Raw genomic sequence first — 21793 nt, 5'->3', positions numbered from 1 at the left:
CCACTGACCTAAGGTAAGAGATGTAGATTAAAAACAATGTAACATGTAATCTGTTTTATTTTATATGGATAGGATGGTCTGCTTTATTTATATCAAAAGGATGGAAGCTTGTGAGAAGGAAATGTGGATCAAATATTGCTTTGGATCTTCACAAAAAGATTTCTGAACCTTACTTGTCAGTGATGTTGCAGTGAGTAAACAAGTGTATATTGAAACATTTATTTGGCATTAAACAACAAGTGCAACAATAAGTCCCATTATTCCGTAAATAATGGCTACGCAGTGCAAGTGTAGGAACTGTGGGTGTGGCCAGGCATTAAGGAGTATGAGGGAGGAGTTGGAAAGTTTGAGGAAGATAATTAGGATTCTCTCAGAAGACAGGTAGGAAAGTAGGCCTCCCTCAAATAATGTACAGGATATAGTAGGTGTAAAGGAGGGATGGGAAGGAAATGGGGGAATTGTAGAAGACAGGTGGTCTAATGTTTTAAGGGGAAGGAGATTGCAGGCTAAGGGCTCTGTTCAGGATCAGAATTCAGGACAGGTGTCTGTGAGAAATTGGTACGAGTCACTGCAGGTAGAACAACCGAGGGAAGATGAGGAACAGGGAACTGTTGCTGATATGTGTGGAAGTAGGAGGAAGGGGAAAGGTAGGAAAGGGAAATGTAGTGTAGTGAAAAGGAAAAGACAGATGGAACAGTGTCATGGAAGGGAGAAAAGGGAGGAGGAAGTAGCTTCTGCAACAGTGAGAGAAGATAGTGCTGACCGGGAGTGGAGGGGTTCAAATGAGGTGGGTAGGGTTGAGGCTCTGGTCATGGGGGATTCCATCGTTAGACATGTGGGGAAAGTGTGTGGAGGAAAGGGAACCAGGGTAGAGTGTTATCCAGGAATCAGGTTGAGGGAGATGTTGAGGAACGTAGAAGAGAAGGAAGAGGGAAAGGAGAAGGTGGTAGTGTTTCACATTGGTACTAACAACATAAGGCAAGCAGGTATAAGTACCAACATAGTTGGGGATGTGTGGGATCTGGTAAATGCAGCATGGATGAAGTTTAAGGAAGCAGAGATTGTTATCAGTGGAATACTGTGTAGGAGAGATACTGACAGCAAGGTGATTGGGAATTTAAATGAGACTATGGAGTGGGTATGTGGGAAACTGGGAGTGAGATTTCTAGATCCTAATGGGTGGGTAGGAGACACGGATCTGTGCTCAGATAGCCTTCACTTAAACCACAGTGGTACATGTAAGTTAGGAAACTTGTTTAGAAGGGTTATAGGCAGGTACATTCAGGGAAACGGGGTGGCCTAGGGAGCGGTGTTAAGCGAACAGGGAACAGGGAACTAGAAATCAAGTAGGGATGACATAAAAATATTAGTGCTCAATTGTAGAAGCATTGTAAACAAAGCAATCAAATTAAGTAATTTAATAGATATATACTTACCAGATATTGTAATAGGAGTTGAATCATGGTTGAGAAATGATATAATGGATGCAGAAATATTCTCATGGAACTGGAGTGTGTATCGTAGAGATAGGATAGGAATGGTAGGAGGGGGAGTATTCATTCTGGTGAAAGAAGAATTTGTAAGCTATGAAAAAGTTAAGGATGAAAAACATGTAATTCTGGGTGTAAGGCTCATCTCAAAAGATAATAGGCAACTTGATGTCTTTGGAGTGTACAGACCGGGAAAGGGTAGCGCAGACACTGATTCAGAACTATTTGATAAGATAATCAGGTATGTGGGAAATGATAAGAAAAGGAACGTGATTGTAGCAGGTGATCTCATTTTACCAAATGTCAATTGGGAAGGTAATGCGAACGACAGGAAGCCTGAACAACAAATGGCAAATAAGTTAATATGGGGAGGGCACCTGATTCAGAAAGTGATGGAACCAACTAGAGGGAAGAATATTTTGGATGTGGTGCTGATAAAACCAGATGAGCTCTATGGAGAAACCGAAGTAATAGATGATATTAGTGATCACGAAGCTGTTTTTGTCATAGTTAAAAACAAATGTGAAAGAAAGGAAGGTATTAAAATTAAGACTATTAGGCAGTACCATATGGCTGATAAAATAGGCATGAGGGAGTTTAAAAAAAGTAAGTATGATCGCTGGAAAATGGTAAATAAAAATATAAACAGAATCTGGGTTGGGTTTAAAGCAATTGTTGAGGAATGTGAAAATATTTTTGTTCCTTTAAAGGTGGTAAGGAATGGTAAGGATCCACTATATTATAACAGAGAAGTAAAGAGTCTAAGAAGAAGGTGCAGGTTGGATCCAAATAAACTAGAACTTTGAGAAAACAATTTTAGCCAACTTTTCAACATTTGCAGATACTGTGTTTTGGACGTCAGTATCTTTAGAATTAACGGCTATTCCAATTTCAGTATTCATTCATATTGTTCATATTGTTAAACTATTAATGTATTCATAAATTCCTATGTTTATATATTTTATTACTTAATTTTAGAATTATAATTAAGCACAAATTTGTCAAAGCAAATCAAATGTGACAGGTCTTAACCTTGAGATGATTATATAGGCTGAAGATGCTTGAAATTCAAGCGAAACATGTCCCTATAAAATAGTGTTGTAGCATTATGATCTAACAACATAAAACCAATTGTATTGAAAAGGTGGAATAAAAAATCACAATATTGTAAGCATATTAAGTGGTATGTTCCGAACTGTCAGTGGAGAGATGGCGTGGGAGGACATCAGCAGACAAATAAGTTTGAGTGGTGTCTTTAAATGTAGGAAAGATCACAATATGAAGATAAAGTTGGAATTCAAGAGGACAAATTGGGGCAAATATTCATTTATAGGAAGGGGAGTTAGGGATTGGAATAACTTACCAAGGGAAATGTTCAATAATTTTCCAATTTCTTTGCAATCATTTAAGAAAAGGCTAGGAAAACAACAGATAGGGAATCTGCCACCTGGGCGACTGCCCTAAATGCAGATCAGTAGTGATTGATTGATAGCCTTTGTTATAATACATTAAAATATACAGATACAGATATACTCCATGTAGACTAAACGAGCTTACTGCAATTATAAATTATAAATTTATAAATTATAAATTATGTTAACACTCAAGTGGCAGAAAAAATTTATTAGCTTTACATACATCTATATACATCTATAAACGAAATACATCGAGTGTGTTAAATGATATGTTGCAAGTGCTAAATACCTGTGCACTCAACCTGTTCGCCATCACATTTTGCACATAGAAACCAACGATTAACAGTAGCATTTAAAGCCTGCACATACATTTCATGGTGAATGGATGATATCACATCCCGTATACGGTCCTTTAGGTCATTGGTGTCGCGAACCTTCCTACTGTAAACACACTCCTTTATCATGCCCCATAGCCAGAAATCGCATGGTGTTAAGTCAGGAGATTGTGGAGGCCAGCTCAGTGGTCCATCACGACCAATCCACCGACCTGGAAACGTCTCATCAAGACAGTCTCCAATAATATGGGCCCAGTGCAGTGGACCACCATCTTGTTGGAAATATCCTGCATGGCGGATTTCTAGTGGTAGTTCATCAATGGCGTACTGCTGCAACATCTGTAAGCAGATATCAGAAGTTACTGTTCGTGTGTCAAAAAAAGTAGGGTCCAATTACTCCAGCGGCGGTCATAGTGCACCAACATTCACACCTCAAAATATCTTACATGCGAATGGATATACACTTCTGTATCAATATAAATTTATACTCTCTAAAACCTACACAATGATATTCAAGTAAATTGACAAATATGAAAGTAACAACAAATTAATTATAATATTGTTAAAAAAATGTCCATTGGCAGTGCAGTGATGCTGTTTTCCATCCACGCTCTCAGTCAGTCCATCTCAGCTTTGAATCCTGGTAACATCTGGCAGGGGACTCTCATTCAAATGAAATCAGAAAGAAGTAAAAATCGTTAATGAATCCTGTTATACATAATCCATATAAATAACTAGAAATTCCTACATTATATTTAGGCAAATATGGTGAAAGACCATACCAATTCTGAAGATATAGAAGCCTAGGAACTAAACTAACATTCGAAGTTTGTGTAAATCGCTCCAGTCCTCTTCAGTGCACTCGGCAATGAAGTACCATGGCTTTACCAACAACCACTTATAAAGATATTGTTTGAAAATGTTAAATGGGATCTGACAGAATTCTTGACCTAAATTATTATATAGGGTTACACTTAACAACATATGACATTTTTGAGTTTTCTTTAACTTACACCACGGCATATCGAGATGATAAGATGACCTGGTACCATAGGTATGTATGGTGTTCCGACATACTGGCAGATCATTACTGGACTTACTCTTCATATATATATCAGAAGATTATATACATATAAATTGATTACTGTTAAGACAGACAGCTGTATGATTAGTGGTTTAGAGTGAGCAAGTCTTATATACACCTTAAACTCTTTACTGGGAGCAAATATCCCTAAAAGAACTATATTCTGAAAACCTTGAACAATTAAGTGAGATTTGTTTTCACAATTAAAACTTACTAAACTATTCAGCAATACATCAAAAGGACAGTTCAGGTAAAATGGCATGCAATATTCATCCATTTTTATTATAATTTTTCAAGGGCCCCATTCTCAAAGACATGCAGGTCACCTATAGGTGTCAATTCTGAAGGTAAGCACCAGGCCCCTTTAGAGGCCATATGCCACTTATTATTTCATTAACATTACCCTTTCTGTTACATCAGAATCATGGCTACTTCTCCCATAAGGTAGATGAACTATTATCTCTGTCAGAACATGGCCTACTTCATCATCAACTGATAAAGTTGCTTCCTTATGTTTATTGTTTCAACAACCATACATATCTTAAATTTTGAAAAGGCTGACTAATTTACCCTTAACAAATCTGAAACAAAACCCTTCTGAATACTAGTATCGAACATACATTCAATCTACTCCATAGAATGGGTATACTCCTAACATCATCAGAGTAATTCAAAGATTGTGGAAGACTTGGCAGTCAAGTAAGTCATTTATTTAGCATTAAACAGTTACATGTATAAACTTTGTTATTACAAGATAATAAAACAACAACTTTAAAAACACAATTGCACTACAATAATGATGATCATTAACTTAAGAAATACATAAGAAATATAATCAGTTTACAGAACTATGTCTTATACATTGAAACTGTATTGAAATCACTTGAGATAAAGCCAGTCAGCTTCCAAGAGCTCACTAGCAGAATACCATAGACTGACCAACAACCATTGCAAAGGACCTTTCTAAAAGCTTTTATTGGCAGATTTTCAAATTCACATTCTATTTCTTTGAAAAGTGTTATTCCTAAGATGATACAAGATTTCTGAGTTCTGTGCTGTCTACACTTTTGTAAATTCAGAAGAAATGAAAATAGTGTATTACCGAGATGTATTATACTGATCATCTTCTCCAGAAGTGATGGGCAGTCTGAGATGTGGTCTCGAGATTTCTCAAGACTAGCACAAGCACCTGTTTCTCATGAGAAATGTCGAGGGATCTCGAGAGCACTGTTCTCACAGTGTACAGTGAGCAGTGTGTTTTTGACCTACAGATAGACAGAGCTGAATGTTGTTTGTGGTGATTATACAAATAGCCAACCACGGGCCTTCTCCATTCTGTAAATATGTGTCAACAAGCAACTAAGCCCTCTCGTTTCTATCCAGGTCTATTAATGATGCAGTATAACATAATTATAAAGGATATGTATCCTGGCAGCCGCAAGTACTCGAATGAGTAGGCTAAGTGCAGAAACTGACTGCTATTGTAGGTGTACATCGTTATCACACATAATTTTTCAAACCCCACATTCAATGTCCATTTGATCCATGCTTGCGTTTACCAACATTATGGTGATGAGGGAAAAAATTCCTTACAATGTTATAGAGTATTCGCATCATAATTAGGTACATTGGTATATGACTGTGCAATGTGTAATTGTGTCTAATTGTACACAACAACTTTAAGACGATGTCCGAAACACAACTTAAGTCATGGACTTGGGATTATTTTGAAGAGATGCCACATAACACAGTCTGCTGTGTTGTTCAAAAGAAGTAAAATACATCAGCAGAAATACACATAATATCAATGAAGGGGAATCGTCACAGAGAACACATCGGCCCAATCTGCATCACAAGAAGCTACCCTGTCGACAACAATTGCAAAGTATACAGGTAGGTGTACATCCTAATAACAGTTACTAACAAATTATACAGGGCTATTCTGCTAAGATGTTCACCTCAAATAACTTGTGAACAGTTCAAGATACTGACATGCTATTTTCACTTTCGTTAATGGTATCTATGGGCCTGTAGTTGAAAATGCAATACTCTTCCAGACTTTTGACAAAATTTATCGGCACGTATGTTTCCGTATGAGAACGCTATTTCACGCAATAACTGCTGATGATATACTATCAAGCTTACGCTCGTAGTTTCTGGGAGGTCGCATAGATTGCAGTACAGGAGAATCGGTCTCGAGATTCTTGCAAGAGTCTCGAGATCTGCGACATCAGTCTCGAGAGTCTTGAGTGAGCGCATGGCCCATCACTACTTGACAGAACTCATTGATGGTTCTGCAAAATGGCATTTATATTAACTATACTTGTCAATGAAAGTCCTAATTTACTTTTCACATTAGAGATTTTACAGAATCCACAAACATTTGAGCAAATTCACCATTTCCATTATTTATTTATTTATTTATTTATTTATTTATTTATTTATTTATTTATTTATTTAAATGGTAGATGAATTATTTAAAACTCAATTAGTTATTAGGTTTTCTTCTCTTAATGTGGTATTTTTTTCTGTCAAATCTCTAATATCATGTTAGTGATTGTTCAAGCGCCAAGGGTGCTTTCCCTGTAATTTAGTATCCTAGTTGTGTATTACTCTGATATTTGTGCTCCTTGCTTGCCTGTGTAGTCTTGTTCACACCTAGCTTCTTTGATACTCACTGTATTGTGACATTTTGGTGTATCACTATTTTTATTCAGTGCAAAAATTACTTAAAATATTTATAATAGATAAATGTTGCAAGTCTCATTACAAGATTCTGTTTTGTATTTTCTCATTGAGATTACAATATTTTTGATTGGCGTCTGAACTGCCTTCACCCTATTACACACAATTAGCTTTACGTCGCACCGATACAGATAGGTCTTATGGCGACGATGGGAAAGGACTGGGAGTGGGAGGGAAGCAGCCGTGGTGTTAATTAAGGTACAGCCCCAACATTTCTCTGGTGTGAAAATGGGAAACCATGGAAAACCATCTTCAGGGCTGTCGACAGTGGGGTTCAAATCCACTATCTCCCGGATGCAAGCTCACAGTTGCATGCCCCTAACCGCACGGCCGAGTCACCCTATTAAATACAACAACGGTTGTAATGCTGACTTAAGAGTAATGGCAAGAAGTTTCATCGCACTGACCATGCATCACCTCGTAATCTGCAGGGCTTCGGGCTGAGCAGCAGTCACTTGGTAGGCCAAGGCCTATCTAGCACCATGGGGTTTGTTTGTTTGTTTGTTTGTTTCAATATTGGCTTAACCAGTTAGCCTGAAATACACTGACTCAAAAAACTTGGCTCTTAATATCATGAAGGGTGTAAATGATGATACTATAATCTATCTATATAAAATAAGAGTTTTATCTGTACATTGCTCAGAATTTGAAAAGAATGGTATTTCTTTATCAGTCATGTCCACAGTAACAACGAAATGCATTTTTTACTTTTCCATAATGTCTGTCTGTCTGTCTGTCTGTCTGTCTGTCTGTCTGTCTGTACACGCATCACGAGAAAACGGCTGAAGAGAATTTAATGAAAATCGGTATGTAAAGTCGGATGATGAACCACTACAATCCAGGCTACAAATTATTTTATTTACGCTGAGTGAAATGGTAGTTTAGGGGAAGGTCTGAAATTTAATTCTCAAATATTTATGTTATTAATGGTTGTGTCTTAATGAAAATCGGTATGCAAAGTCGGGGTAATAAGTCGATATAATCTAGGTCATAAATAATTGTGTTCACGCTGAGTGAAATGGCAGTTTAGGGGAATGCCTATGATTTAAGTTTCAAATATTTATGTTATTAGTGGTCGTATCTTAATGGAAATTGGTAGACAAAGAGGGTAAATAAGTCACTACAATATAGGCTATACATAATTGTATTTTCATTCTAAGAAAAATGATAGTTTAGGGGAAGGCCTAAAGTTTAATTCTCAAATATTTATTATATTAGTGGTCGTATCTTCACGAAAATTGGTATGCAAAGTCGGGGAATAAGTCGCTATAATCTAGGCCTTCAATAATTTTATTCACACTGAGTGAAATGGTAGTTTAGGGGAAGGCCTGAAATGTAATCTATACATATAAAATAAAGAGTTTTGTCTGTACATTGCTCAGAATTTGAAAAGAATGGTATTCCTGTATCGGTCATGTCCACAGTAACAAGGAAATACATTTTTTACTTTTCCATAATGTCTGCTGTCTGTATGTATGTATGTATGTATGTATGTTTGTTTGTTTGTACATGCATCACGAAAAAACGGCAGAAGAGAATTTAATGAAAATCGGAATGTAAAGTCGGGTGATGAACCACTACAATCTAGGCTACAAATTATTTTATTCACGCTGAGTGAAATGGTAGTTTAGGGGAAGGGCTGAAATGTAATTCTCAAATAAGTTATTTATGTTATTAGTGGTCGTATCGATAAATACCACATAACTAACATAACTTTAGTTATGTCGTAAGTTAGTAGTAGTTATATAAGAAGTTATTAAATTTCCCATCACTTACGTCTTATACATTGTTACTGTACCGCATATAATCACAGAGATATTCATGAATTTGGATTTTTGTTACCAAGTCCATATCAGCGCCGAGTCACGAGAAAATGGGTAAACAGAATTTAGTGAAAATTCGTATTTAAAGTCTGAGAATAAGGAAAAACAATCTAAGATATAAATAATTTTGTAAGACGCCATAATATCACAGAGTCGAAAGAAAACTAATGTGAAGGCCTGCAATATAGAAAGCTCATAAACTTTATCAACAATAACATTACATTGACCATTGTTTGTTGTGATGTGCTTTTTGTCTTCTGTTTCTATTCATCCCTGATAGATAGGATTACTGCAGCGTACCGAGGTTTTTTAAAATTTGCTTTACGTCGCACCGACACAGGTAGGTCTTATGGCGACGATGGGATAGGAAAGGAATAGGGGTGTAAAGGAAGCGGCCTTGGCTTTAATTAAGGTACAGCCTGGTGTGACTGGTATGAAAATGGGAAACAACGGAATACCATCTTCAGGGATGCCGGCAGTGGGGTTCGAATCCACTATCTCCCGGATGCAAGCTCACAGCTGCGCGCCCCTAACCACACGGCCAACTCGCCTGGTCGTACCGAGTGTAACAGCCTGCCTGTATATTAGCGGGAAGTAGCTGGGGAGTTAGATAACTTTCTTCTTTGGCATGCCATTCCTCTGATTCATACATTTTCTGATATTACTGGTATGTAACACACTGATTCATCATAGCATTCGAGCTATTCAGTCCCTACTCTGAGGCACTGATTGGAATGAGTAGTGTGCATATTTAACGGAATAATGACAGAGGAGTGTTCACGGCAGTCTGCGACCTGGTTTTTCCAGCTCTGGAACTTTGGACTGTTAGATCGGCCCCGTAGTATTGTTCGTTGAAAGTGAGAAAGTGTGCGGTTTTTCATTTGATCGAGTATTTTATATAATAACATTGCTTTCAATCGCTACGTTCCTATTGGCGTTTTTGTAATGACCTATGTTAAATTCAGTTAGGAAAACCACCAAGTCAGTCTTTCTGAGAATCCCGTAGCGAAGCACGGGTGCATCAGCTAGTAGGGATAATAATAAAGATGATGATAGTAATAATAATAATAGAATATGCAACTGAAGTGATGTCCATTGCTGTTCAAATAATGACCCATTAGGGCCATAAGGAAACTTAGTTCACGCAAGAGTAGGATTTATCAGTGTTAGCCTGTTCGAGAGAATCCTTCTTGTGCTATATTTTTTGCCATGAAGTCACTTATCCAGAGAATTTGAGGACCCAGCTTTTAAATATTATGCTTTTCACTCAGTCATATGAATTAAAATCCATTGTCGAGCCTTGACCTCCCCAAATTTTCAACTTTCCATCCATCCCTGCAAGCTACTATGACTTTTATGCAGAAAAATATGATTCATAGTCATAGTGTACTGAAAAGAGTAGCTTTATGCATCACTATTGTCATGTGGCATATTTTAAGTTTCAGAATTTTACATGCCTGAAAAAATATCACTCGTAAGGGAATCATCACAGAGTGACAGAAATGCCTTTTTGAAATTTTTTGTCCTCACTGCTTTCCAGACATTCAAAATGCCCATAGGCCTGAACCTAAAGCTAACTTCAATCTACATAATTGATATGATACTATGACTAAGGTAAAGAGAAATAAGTTTACAAGAAAAACTCGTAACATTTAAAGAGGGGAGCTTGATATGCTTGATTCAAAAAATAACATCAATAGCTTATAATGCAGAATTAAAAGTAAGATATGTCTCGCTTGTTAATATTCAGTAATACTGTTATTTCATTATATACTAATAAATTATAAACTGTTAAATATATATCGGTATTCAGTTTGAGGCTAGAAAATGTGCTTAGTCTTATTTTCTTGCTGGACTGTGTGGCTCAGACGGTTGCGGCACTGGCCTTCTGACCCCACATTGGCAAGTTTGATCCTGGTTCAGTCCAGTGGTATTTGAAGGTGCTCAAATATGTCAGTCTCGCATGGAGATTTACTGGCACATCAAGGAACTCCTGCGGGGACTAAATTCCGGCACCTCAGCATCTCCGAAAACCATAAAAGTAGTTAGTGGGAGGTAAAGCCAATAACATTATTATCCCTTTCAGACCTGAAAGAAAACTGGCGGTGTGAATTTTTGTTTGTACGTCAAAAACTGACTAAAATGCTCTTAAATACATATATTTTTAGTTTATTCTGCAAAATAAAAATTAACGTCTGAAAAAAAGCACCCACACAATTGTGCGTGTCAGGTCTTAATTCACTACTTGCAAAAAAGAAAAATTACCTCAGTGCATATGAATATACATATGTACATGATCAAACGTTCTATTTTACAGTGAGGAATAATTTAAAACAATTAAATCTTTGTTCAAACACAAGTAAACATTACATTTTCTACATTGAGGAAGAGTTTTGCTTTTACTGCCCTTTTGGAAGCAGCAACTTGTCGTCAGACCTGAAAGAAATCTGGAGGTGTCAAAACGTCAAAATCTTACTAAAATGCTCTCAAATACATGTTTTTACAGTTTATTTTACAAAATAAGAACTATTGGCTGAAAAACAGAACCCACACAATTGTGCGTGTCAGGACTTCATTCACTACTTGCAGAAAATAAAAAATTTTAAAAATTCAACTCTGTACATGTGAATATGCATATGTACATGATCAAATGTCCTTTTTTACAGTGTGGAACGATTTTAAACAATTAAAATCTTATACATTACATTTGTCATGTAGAGTACGAGTTTTGCTTTCACAGTCCTTTTTGTGACAGCACTCAGCACTCCTGCATGCATTGCCTGTAAGGAATCCTAGCCCGCTCATATGTGCGTATCAACATTCAAAAGCTCATGGTATTAGGTACGATGTTGTAAGTTCATAATTTATGTTTGCTACACAATTTACACACTTCATTGATTATATTCTGATATTCAGTAAAGCTTCTAGATTAATATGAATGCAATAAATAAATACTTACTTTAGACATTACTGTTTCCCGCCATCTTGCTAATGAACTGCATTTTTAAACTCTTCTTCCTGCCCCCTGGTGGTCAAGTACTAAATAAAAACAGCTGAAGTACATACTACGTGTCTTGCACAAGCACTGCAGTTCGGTCTAGCACCAAGAAAACATCAAATAAGCTCAGACATAAATAAAATACGAACCTGCACAATTGTGCGTACACGGTCTGAAAGGGTTAATCTTTTCTTCTTTTCCTACATGAAGAATACATTCTCTTTCCAATCAACTTTTCCATGAAATGACTTGCTATATCAAAACTTAATTTCATTAAAAATGCATACTTTTTAACCAAAATGTCTTGAATTGAATACAGGATTGAAAAATACAATCATTGAATAATGTAACTTTTTGCTACATAAGTTATGGTTTCCCTCACATGAACATAAACAGGTGAGATGTGCATTCATCCCTGTATCAAGAATTAATCTTTCATTTCTCCTTGTTATACAGTTTTAATGTTCTAAAACAAATATATATTTAGTTCAGCTAAAGAAATTATGGAATGTTGACTGTCAAGTAAAGGAATGACAATATTGGCAGGTATGATTACTAAATTTCTTCTTCATGTTATGCAGAAACTATAATATTTACATATATAATGATAATCTCAAGAAAGACATGAGCTATCACAACCATATTTATTGGACAAAATAAGCATCATATACAGGTGAAATGTTTACAGTGCGGTACGACGTACAGAACATGGGGAAATCATTACTGTCTGGGCCCCACTGCAGGCGGCATTGACTGTAGTTACACAACACGGCATTGAAAGGAAAAGACTTTGGATGTCCGTCTGGGTTATATCTTCCCATGGTGCTTCTATGTGTGCCCAAGGTTCATCCACTGTGGCCGTAGGAGTTCTGTGGTGGATCATGGACCACACGGTTTTCGATGAGCGAGAAATCCAGTGAATTCACAGACTGAGGAACCATTGTGACGTGATGATCATCCGCGAACTGTCGGAAGATATGTGCCACATGCTGTATTGCATTGCCCTGTTGTTAAAGAGTTCCAATGTGGCCATGAAGATAGCGAACAACAATAGGCTCCAGTAACTTCGTGATGGTCAGTGTATTAACAATACGGACTAGACGCAAGCAGAGCTGGAATCCAATGGTACCTCATACCATAACTCCAGGTGCCATGCTGGTGTGATGGTGTATAATACAGAATGTCCAGACGTGTGCTACAGTGCCACCAGACACGTGACCATCATAATGCTGCAAGCAGAAGAGGGATTCATCAGAGAAGACAGCACCATTCATCCCCCCAGGTCCAACATTCCACGTACAATTGCAGCTGCAGTCGCCTGTAATGAGCAGTCAGTGGTAGCTGCAGTAATGGGTTCCTAGATAAAATGCCCCGCTGCTACAGACAAATGAATCGTGCGTGCAGCGTGGCATGCTAACACTATCTGTGCACATGAACAGCAGGGAAATGCAATGCCACTACCTCTCAGTGGTCTACAACATCAACTTATATCCCACTTTTCAGCGTCACCATTGGTGCACGTGCTGCACCACTCAGCTGAACAGCTAATCAAAATGTCATCCTGCACTGCTCTACGCAATCCCCCAATGTGAGGTCTATCAGATGTGTCCTCCTCGATGTTGTTATTTAAATGGCCAGTACTGCATAATACTCAATAAACAGGGAAGTATTATACATTCATTTTCATCCATGGACCATGATGTTAAGCAGTACTATTAAAAACATAACAAGAAATAGAGAGATTTTAATAAAGGTGTTTAATTTGAAGTGCATTCTTCTCTGTCATGATCACAAAATTCCAAGTGAACTCCCCTGGAACCTTGAGGTTCTTTAGAACCTAATTTTGTAATCTATGGTCTTCAGAAACATCCATGTTAGTCATAACAAAGTACTGTATTTCAGTTTATTTTTATTTACTAAAATCTCTCTTTAGTTAACGAAGTACTTTATTTATTAATGTGATATGAAATTACAGGAGCTTACATTTGCAGATAAATGACTTAACATGTCTTCTTCTTGTATATGCAATAAGTTTTCTGGTTCTTTAAACCATTGACATATCCAGAAACTTGTGAAAGTACTGAAATTCAACTAGAGTAGTAGAAATTGAAATTAAATTACTTTTGTATGGTTAGAAGATGATTTAAACTGAAATGGTAGATATTCTGCTGCCACAGAGGGCATATGCATAAATTAATTAACTCCTGTAGCATGCTTGGGCTTTTTCCCAGTTCTCATTTCTTAGAATTGCTGACACCATAGGTTTTCCCAATACTTTCCTTCTGAAGTTATAAAGATATGTAACTTTTCTCCCTTTTCCACAAACTTACAGTGGTTTTCACTTGGAACAGAAAACTTGAGCTTCATAGATGTTTAGTAAATAAGAGTACCATTCCTCAGTTACTTGGTAGGTATGGTGTTTTATTCACACAGTATATGAAGCTTGTGCCAAGCAACTGAAAGAACTGAAGAAATGAATGGAGGATAGGAGAAAAGTAGAATGGGAGGTGGGGTCTCAAAACAAATAAGCCTTCTCTTCTCTACTTCCCTGTCTTAAAAGTATTTTCACTCTGAATTTCCAATATTTCATAACATAGCGCTCTCTCTCTCTCTCTCTCTCTCTCTCTCTCTCTCTCTCTCTCTCTCTCTCTCTCTCTCTCAGTGTTTTGTATATATACATATAGGATGGATTGTGTTGATAAACTTGTATTAATAAAATCCTTTTCTTATTCTTAATATATGGTATGTATCCTTAATTTTACTGTGGTTTTATTGTTACAAGAAACAAGTTGGTTTGAACATTATAATCTGGAGTTTTATTTGTACATATTTCATTATAAACCTCATCTGAAATTCTGTCAAATGTTTTTCTTATAGTGAGAAACAAAATGATCTGTTTCTCATTATGATCATTTGGGGGTGTTTAAATAGTGACAGTACAGGAATTTATGTACTAGACATAGTAGACTTTTGGATTTGTACTGTATGAAGCAAAGCAAACTGGAAAACATGATATTTTGAGAAGACTCTGCTCCACTTCTTAAGAAGTGAACCACAGCTGTCCTTATCTGCTCTGTTCTCATTATACTTAAGTTTTCCAGTAGTTCATCTCGTGTCACTCGACATTTCCCAAAGACTATTCATGCCTAGTAATCCAGGCTATAAAAGTATAAACCAGAAGATATAATGATTGAAAGGGCACTGGGCTAAAATAAAAGAACTTAATATGAGCATTAAAATGAGAAATTATATTTGGATAATCCAAGATAGGAAAACAAAATTAGTTTATTTGTTTTTACCTCATGGTAAGTACCCCGACCTAGATACTGTTTTGACCAGGTTAAGCTAGAGATATTGCTCTCAAAAGCAGATCCATCAAATCACCAATTCACCTGAAGGAAGGCATACAGGTCTTCTTGACAATGATCAGCACCCATATGCAGACATATAGGTACAATTGAGCCTTCACAGATAAAGGGAAATGTACAGTTCCACCACCAATAAAATTTATATTTTAAGTGATAAATTATGTGACGGGTAAATTTTGCTTTACGAAAATAATGTAGACCATGGAAGCGACATTTTGCAAGTGCTGGGCAATGAGAGGGTAACCTTGGATGGTAAAAAGGGGGGAATAATAATAGATAGAATGAGCATGCTTAGGGGAGAAATGCAAAGGACACAAAAGGATGGGATGACTTGGGAGAAAAGAGACGAGCTGCTCGACTGAGTGATATGTTCCGAGCTGTCAGTGGAGAGATGGCGTGGAATGACATTAGTAGACAAGTAAGTTTGAGTGGTGTTTTTAAAGGTAGGAAAGATCACAATATGAAGATCAAGTTGGAATTCAAGAGGACAAATTGGGGAAAATATTTGTTTAGGAGGAGGAATAATTTACCAAGGGAGATGTTCAATAAATTTCCAAATTCTTTGCAATTATTTAAGAAAAGACTATGTAAAAAAAAAAACAGATAGGAAATCTGTCACTTGGGTGACTGCCCTAAATACAGATCTTGATTGATTGATTGATTGATTGATTGATTGATTGATTGATTGATTGATTGATTGTAAACAAGAATGCCAATATTGGTTTTACAAAACAGATGTGTTCAGACACAAAATACGACAGGTTACCAGCAGCAAAATAGAAGATCAGAACTCATATCATGACAGATCAAAGAAGAATTTTACAAAGGTTCATTACAGATACGGATAATATGTGGCAATCTTTGATCAGTTACATTTGAGTAGATTTGTGAAATACACATATGAAACGGAAGAGATGTTTCCCAACCAAGTTGTATATGAATGTAAGAAGTAATACATAGGAAAAATACAGGCAAAGACTGTGAACAGGACAAAAAGGGACCCACAATAACCACCAAAGTAAAAGTATCCACAAGGTAAAATAAGATTTATACAGAATCAAGCAATAGTGTAAGAATAGACCTAACTCAAAAACACTGCGCTGTACAATAATTTTAACCAAATTCTAGAAAGCAGTCGATGTTGCACAGATACATTACACCCAAATAGAATGCCAGGTTAACAGTCCATTAAATCAAAATGTTATTTTTACAGTAATGAGATGCAAACAGCCTTGAAGTATGAAAGGTTTTAAAAGTATTGACGGAAGAATATTCATTTACACATTAATTCAAGCAGCATTTCAAGTGAAAGGAATTAGAAATTTACTGCTTCTCATATTGATTATCAGATCGAGTACAATAACTCGAGAACATTTAGTCACACGAATCCGAATTGCACAAATTCTAAGTTTACAGTATCTCATGGTGCGATCATAAAATTCCAACCTGAGTGTGGAAAATAAGTAGAATTTTACACCAGCATAAAACAAAGATAGTCTCTCTCCAATAGTCAAAGTATGTCTCAAATTACGAGGCTGATAGCGCCGACTTATATTGGCAAGTTGGAGAGAGGAAGGGCAGAGGGGAAGTTATGACACACTTCTACTAGCACATGCCGAAGAATATGCTGGAAGTTAGGAGTAGAGTCTAGCACCGATGACGTAGTCTGGTGCACTGCCAGTCTTTCCATACTTGAGGTGGAGTGCGGAGACAAAATGCTCGATGAGGGGGAGGTAAGTCGAATTCGTTACAATTACTAATGCACACAAAATCAAGGTTGAGAGAGGAAAGAAAGATCCTGTTAAGCATTTACAGGCAAACACCAAACAACTTGATAAGCAACCCGCAAAGCCAGCAAACACCACATAAATGGTTGAGAACAAACTGGTAGCTGGAGGCACAAATGGATAGCAAGTTCAGTGATGGCTGCTGATTCTGAGACAAATACTCATTATGGTTTTAGACTAAATTACAAGATTTTGCTTTTAATAACTTTTTTTACTTGTACAATTATTTCTCTGAAATATGAGTTTGATTTTTACAGCTATTAACCTCACCTGTAGGTATTCATCAAATGCTATTTATGTTTTGATCTGATGTAATTTGTTTGTGAATAATAATAATAATAATAATAATCATATGGCCTCACCGTGTGCAAGCATCTTAATTTGATGCCATCTAGGCTGGTTGCACTTCAGTTTTGACGTTCCATTTTACTTTTCCAGATAGCAGAGTAAATCAGTATTCCCTTTGGAGTTTTAATTAATTTTGTTGGGAAGACACCAAATTTGTCACCAGAGATCTTTTAGATGCCGACATCATACAACATGGAGTGTCGAACGGACTTTCTTCCACTCTTCAAAAATCTGACTACTACTGCCGGATTTAAACTTGTGATCCTGGAATCTGGAGGCTGACTCTCTGCCACTGTTACACAGAACTTTCATTTGTTAAAATAGTTGCTTACAGAAACAAGTAGAAGCAAACTAGCCAGAATTTTATCTGCAAATAAGGTTAATTTCATGTGGTTAAGAACTGAAAAATGTTTGAATACATCTGCAGATGAATGAACACTGATTTCCTGCAGGTCAAGAACCACATCTGGTTTGTGATCCAGTAAATGCCCATTAATGCTGTTAAGGATGGAGCTCTATACTTCCCAGGTTCCAAGGCTCCTCTGGCATTCTTGCTTCTGTGGTGACAGTCATACCACCCCTCTACAGCATGTGTTCATATTGTGGTGATCAGCTTTACACTGCTGATACTAGAGGGTGCAACATTTGCTTTGCTTTCTGTTTTATATTAAGTGGTTCATTACAGTACCAGCTACAAATTCATGTGGCACCTGGTTATATTTCCAAGGTCATGCCTTTTTAGTGAAGGTCATAGACATTAAGAAATAAGTTATAATCTTGGTCAGTTGTTTCTGGAAGCATAGTGGTACAGTTCCAGTAATAAACGAAATGAAGTCCACATGTGTAGTTCATTGAAGATTTGCCTACATTCCCTACAGTTGTTCAGGAAACTAAATTCATGCAAAACGTTAATTAATTCATTTTAATGCTAGGCTGACAAATTCAGAATTCATGCATGTGATGAGTGGATGGAGATGATAATCACAGTGTCCCTGATTTGTAATTGTTAACAGCAGATATGAATCATTATCTACAGTGATTGATAATTTTCAAGGAAGGTTAAAAAATAATAATAGAATATGGTGACATTATGTGATACATAAGATGTGAAGTTTTAAAAAAGCTTCCACCAAACCTACTGTGGCTCTGTAACATACCACTAAATTTGCCAAAGTGCTGAAAAATGTTGGAGTGGAAAGGAAACGCTTATTTTAAATTGTGGAAATTTTGCATGTCCATTTTCTTTTTTAATGTGGCCTATCTAAGAAGTAACTTCCGATGGACCATAAAAGGAAACGTGAACATCAGAAGATAATGATAATTATTTCTGTGGATTCAATGATACATTACCTACTTCTCTACATTTATACCACCTTTGTTTAAGCACTTTTAAGTGCTGGTGTCATACAAGTCTGCTGCTAAAGGACTTGAACCATGACATGACCATCATCTGAAGCACAATGTTACTGTCAAAACGTTGTCCAAGAAGAGATGAAAGTTGTTAAGTGTGAGATTTGGGCTAAATGGGAAATGTTCAAAGATGTCCCACCGAAAGAGCCTGTATGTTCCTTGTTTTATGGGGCCACACATTGTTGTGCTAGAACATTATGCCTGCACTCAGCTATCTCATCTCTTGTTCTTTATTGCCCTCCGCAGCTTCCATAATGTGTGGAAATAACTGCGCGTACCTCGCAGTTGGCATGAGGATGTATGAGAGCAGCCTACCTACCTTCACACAGCTCTAACAAATCTGCACCTACAGAACTGCAAACACATCAGACTGTTGCCATATGTTCCTACGTTATCCCTTTGCAGGCTGTCCCACACAGACTACCAACACTGCCTTGCAGCTCTTTTGGAGCTTACATCCTGGATAGTCCTCATATATTGCCTGTTGTTCTCTATTTTTCCCAAAGAAATTAAGATGGTAATTCAATCTGAGACATTCCGGGAGGTTATTTACCAAAATAAAAAAAAGTTATTGGCCCCTGAAAATAACCATGGTCATCATAAAAACTTCTGAGGACCTAATATTAGCAAAAAGATTTGTACCAGTTGCAAGTTTGCGAGGAGTATTTATTGGCAGAACACTTTTAAGCAGTTTCATAAGGTTTGTTTCTGTTCTCTATGTAACTGTTAGTAATTGCCATGTTAGAAATGGCTTTTGAGGATAACTTCTCACTGGCTGAATAATTCAAGTAGAATAAAGCTACAAATATTGAGTCCCACAGAATTTTGAGCATATGCTGACAGACTGATAAAACACCATGCAGTTTAAAGGATTCACAAGAATCTCGTCCTACCTGTAGCTGTTCTGTTCTAAGTTGAAGGTTTTTAACATTGTATGCTTTGTCCAGTTTATAACCCCGTCATATTTAAGTTGGAGTGCCAAGAGTGTTAGACATATTGACATTGAATTTATTCCATATGGTATGTAATTGAGAAACTTAATTTTTAATGTATTTTCTCCTACAAGAATACATTTCTTACAAAATGTCTCAAATCAGGGACCATAACCTGTTCAGACCCAAGACTAAACAAAGTGAAAAATAAATTAATTTACTTTCTCTCAGATTTTGGTACAAAATTCTTAGGAAGTTTATGAACTGTATTTCAGATTTAGCATTGGAAGGGGTATTCATATCATAAGACCATTGTGGTAGACATTGTACATGTGTACCTCAATATACATATATTGAATTACAATATTTTGAGATTTATTATTAACACAGTTTTCAAATGAATGCAGCCATCAAGCAAGAAGGTGTAAGAAAAAATATTAAAATTTCACAATGGCCAGAAGGCTGTAAAATATGAACTTATTAGAAAGCATTTTGTATCTGTCTACCGTATTCATATTTCCTAATATTTCCCTCTACCATGTTCTTGCTCTGGTATAACCTGCCGCTGGCACAGCCATATGTTCTTAGTCGCATTTCACGTAACAAAGCCAGACACGGACAAAATAATTAAGAACTGGAGGTGCACGTTTGTAAATCTGTTGTGTCCCAATAAGACCAAAATTAGGACTAGACAACATGTATGAATTTGTTAAAAAAATGACAAGTCTATCTGCACATGTTACACAAAAAATATAACCTCTGATGACTTTCAGAAAATAACTGTATATACATAACATCTGAACCAAAAGGAATACACTCAATAAATACAAAACATCTGAACCAAAAGGAAATGCACTCAATAACTGTCTTGATATTTACGATAGGTAGAAACTTGGAAGAGTGTGTTGAGAAATCATAAGTCCATCTTGACACTGCTCTGCCATGTGATAAGAGTTTTATGTTTGTTCCTACTATCTCCACATGAATAAGACAGTCTTGAAATGCATGAAGAGTCCCTTATAATGTCCTGACAATACCCTGCTGGGTGAATAGAGTTTAAGTTCTGACCTGATTTCACACAAGTATGACGAAGTCTTGAGAGACATGAAAGGGTCTCTGATAATATCCTAGCAATGTCCTAGCGAAGTCATGTAGGGACATCCCACGGTGCCCGTATTGGTTGTTGCATACTTGGACCTCAGAATTCGCCAACAGGTGGTGGTCTGGTTTCTCTTTGTGATAGGATGCCTTTAAATATAGCTGCAGCAGTGATGTAACCGCTGACTCATGAGCTGAGCTGTCATCGGCTGGATCAGGCTGGTGTGTTCTGGAAGGAATCCATGCCATGCACAGCATTCAAACAGGTACCACAGCAGCATTTGAACGAGTTGTATATGAAGTGAAGAATTTCAATTAACAGTATGTGCTAAAGTACACTATATCAATTGCTCAAAACTTATTTCCTGGCCTGATGCCTCATGCTTTCAGGTGAGTAAATCATTACTGCAAAATTGTACACATATTTTTGTGTGTTTCCAGTCTGAGTGGTTCAGACAGTATTCTGAACTCAAGTAGGTGGGTTCGATCCCGACTCAATCCGGTGGTATACAAATGTGCTCAAATATGTCAGCCTCATGCCAGTAGATTTACCAGAACAAAATTCTAGCACCTTGCAATCTCTGAAAACTGTAAAAGTAGTTAAAAACCAAACCAAACCCCATGGCACTACAGCCCTTGAAGGGCCTTGGCCTACCAAGCGACCGCTGCTCAGCCCGAAGGCCTGCAGATTACGAGGTGTCATGTGGTCAGCACAACGAATCCTCTCGGCCGTTATTCTTGGCTTCCTAGACCATAAAAGTAGTTAGGGAGGCATAAAACCAATAACATTTATTATTATTATTATTATTATTATTATTATTATTATTATTATTATTATTATTATTATTATTATTATTATTATTATTATTTTGCAGGAAAGCTAATTGCAGTATTCTGTGAGAAAGAAATGAGTCCTTGGACTTAAATATATTTACATCAGTCTGTTTTCGGACCGACTTT

General features: G+C 36.8%; 2 protein-coding genes across 2 annotated transcripts in view; one reads left to right on the top strand and one right to left on the bottom strand.

The window, feature by feature from the left end:
* The window catches only part of LOC136863977 (cytokine receptor), a 648368-nt gene that overhangs the window by 606768 nt on the left and 19807 nt on the right, over positions 1-21793 (top strand). The gene's annotated exons all lie outside the window — the stretch shown is intronic.
* Positions 12562-21793, bottom strand: part of LOC136863978 (uncharacterized) — a 64229-nt gene continuing 54997 nt past the window's right edge. The window contains exon 3 of the mRNA XM_067140448.2: positions 12562-13119. Within this exon, the coding sequence (XP_066996549.2) occupies positions 13021-13119 (99 nt within the window). The 3' untranslated portion in view covers positions 12562-13020. The remainder of the gene's footprint in view (positions 13120-21793) is intronic.

This window comes from Anabrus simplex, chromosome 2, assembly GCF_040414725.1.
Source record: "Anabrus simplex isolate iqAnaSimp1 chromosome 2, ASM4041472v1, whole genome shotgun sequence".
Lineage (NCBI taxonomy): Eukaryota > Metazoa > Arthropoda > Insecta > Orthoptera > Tettigoniidae > Anabrus > Anabrus simplex.
Note: the sequence above shows the minus strand (reverse complement) of the source record. Positions and strands in the feature narration are given on the sequence as shown.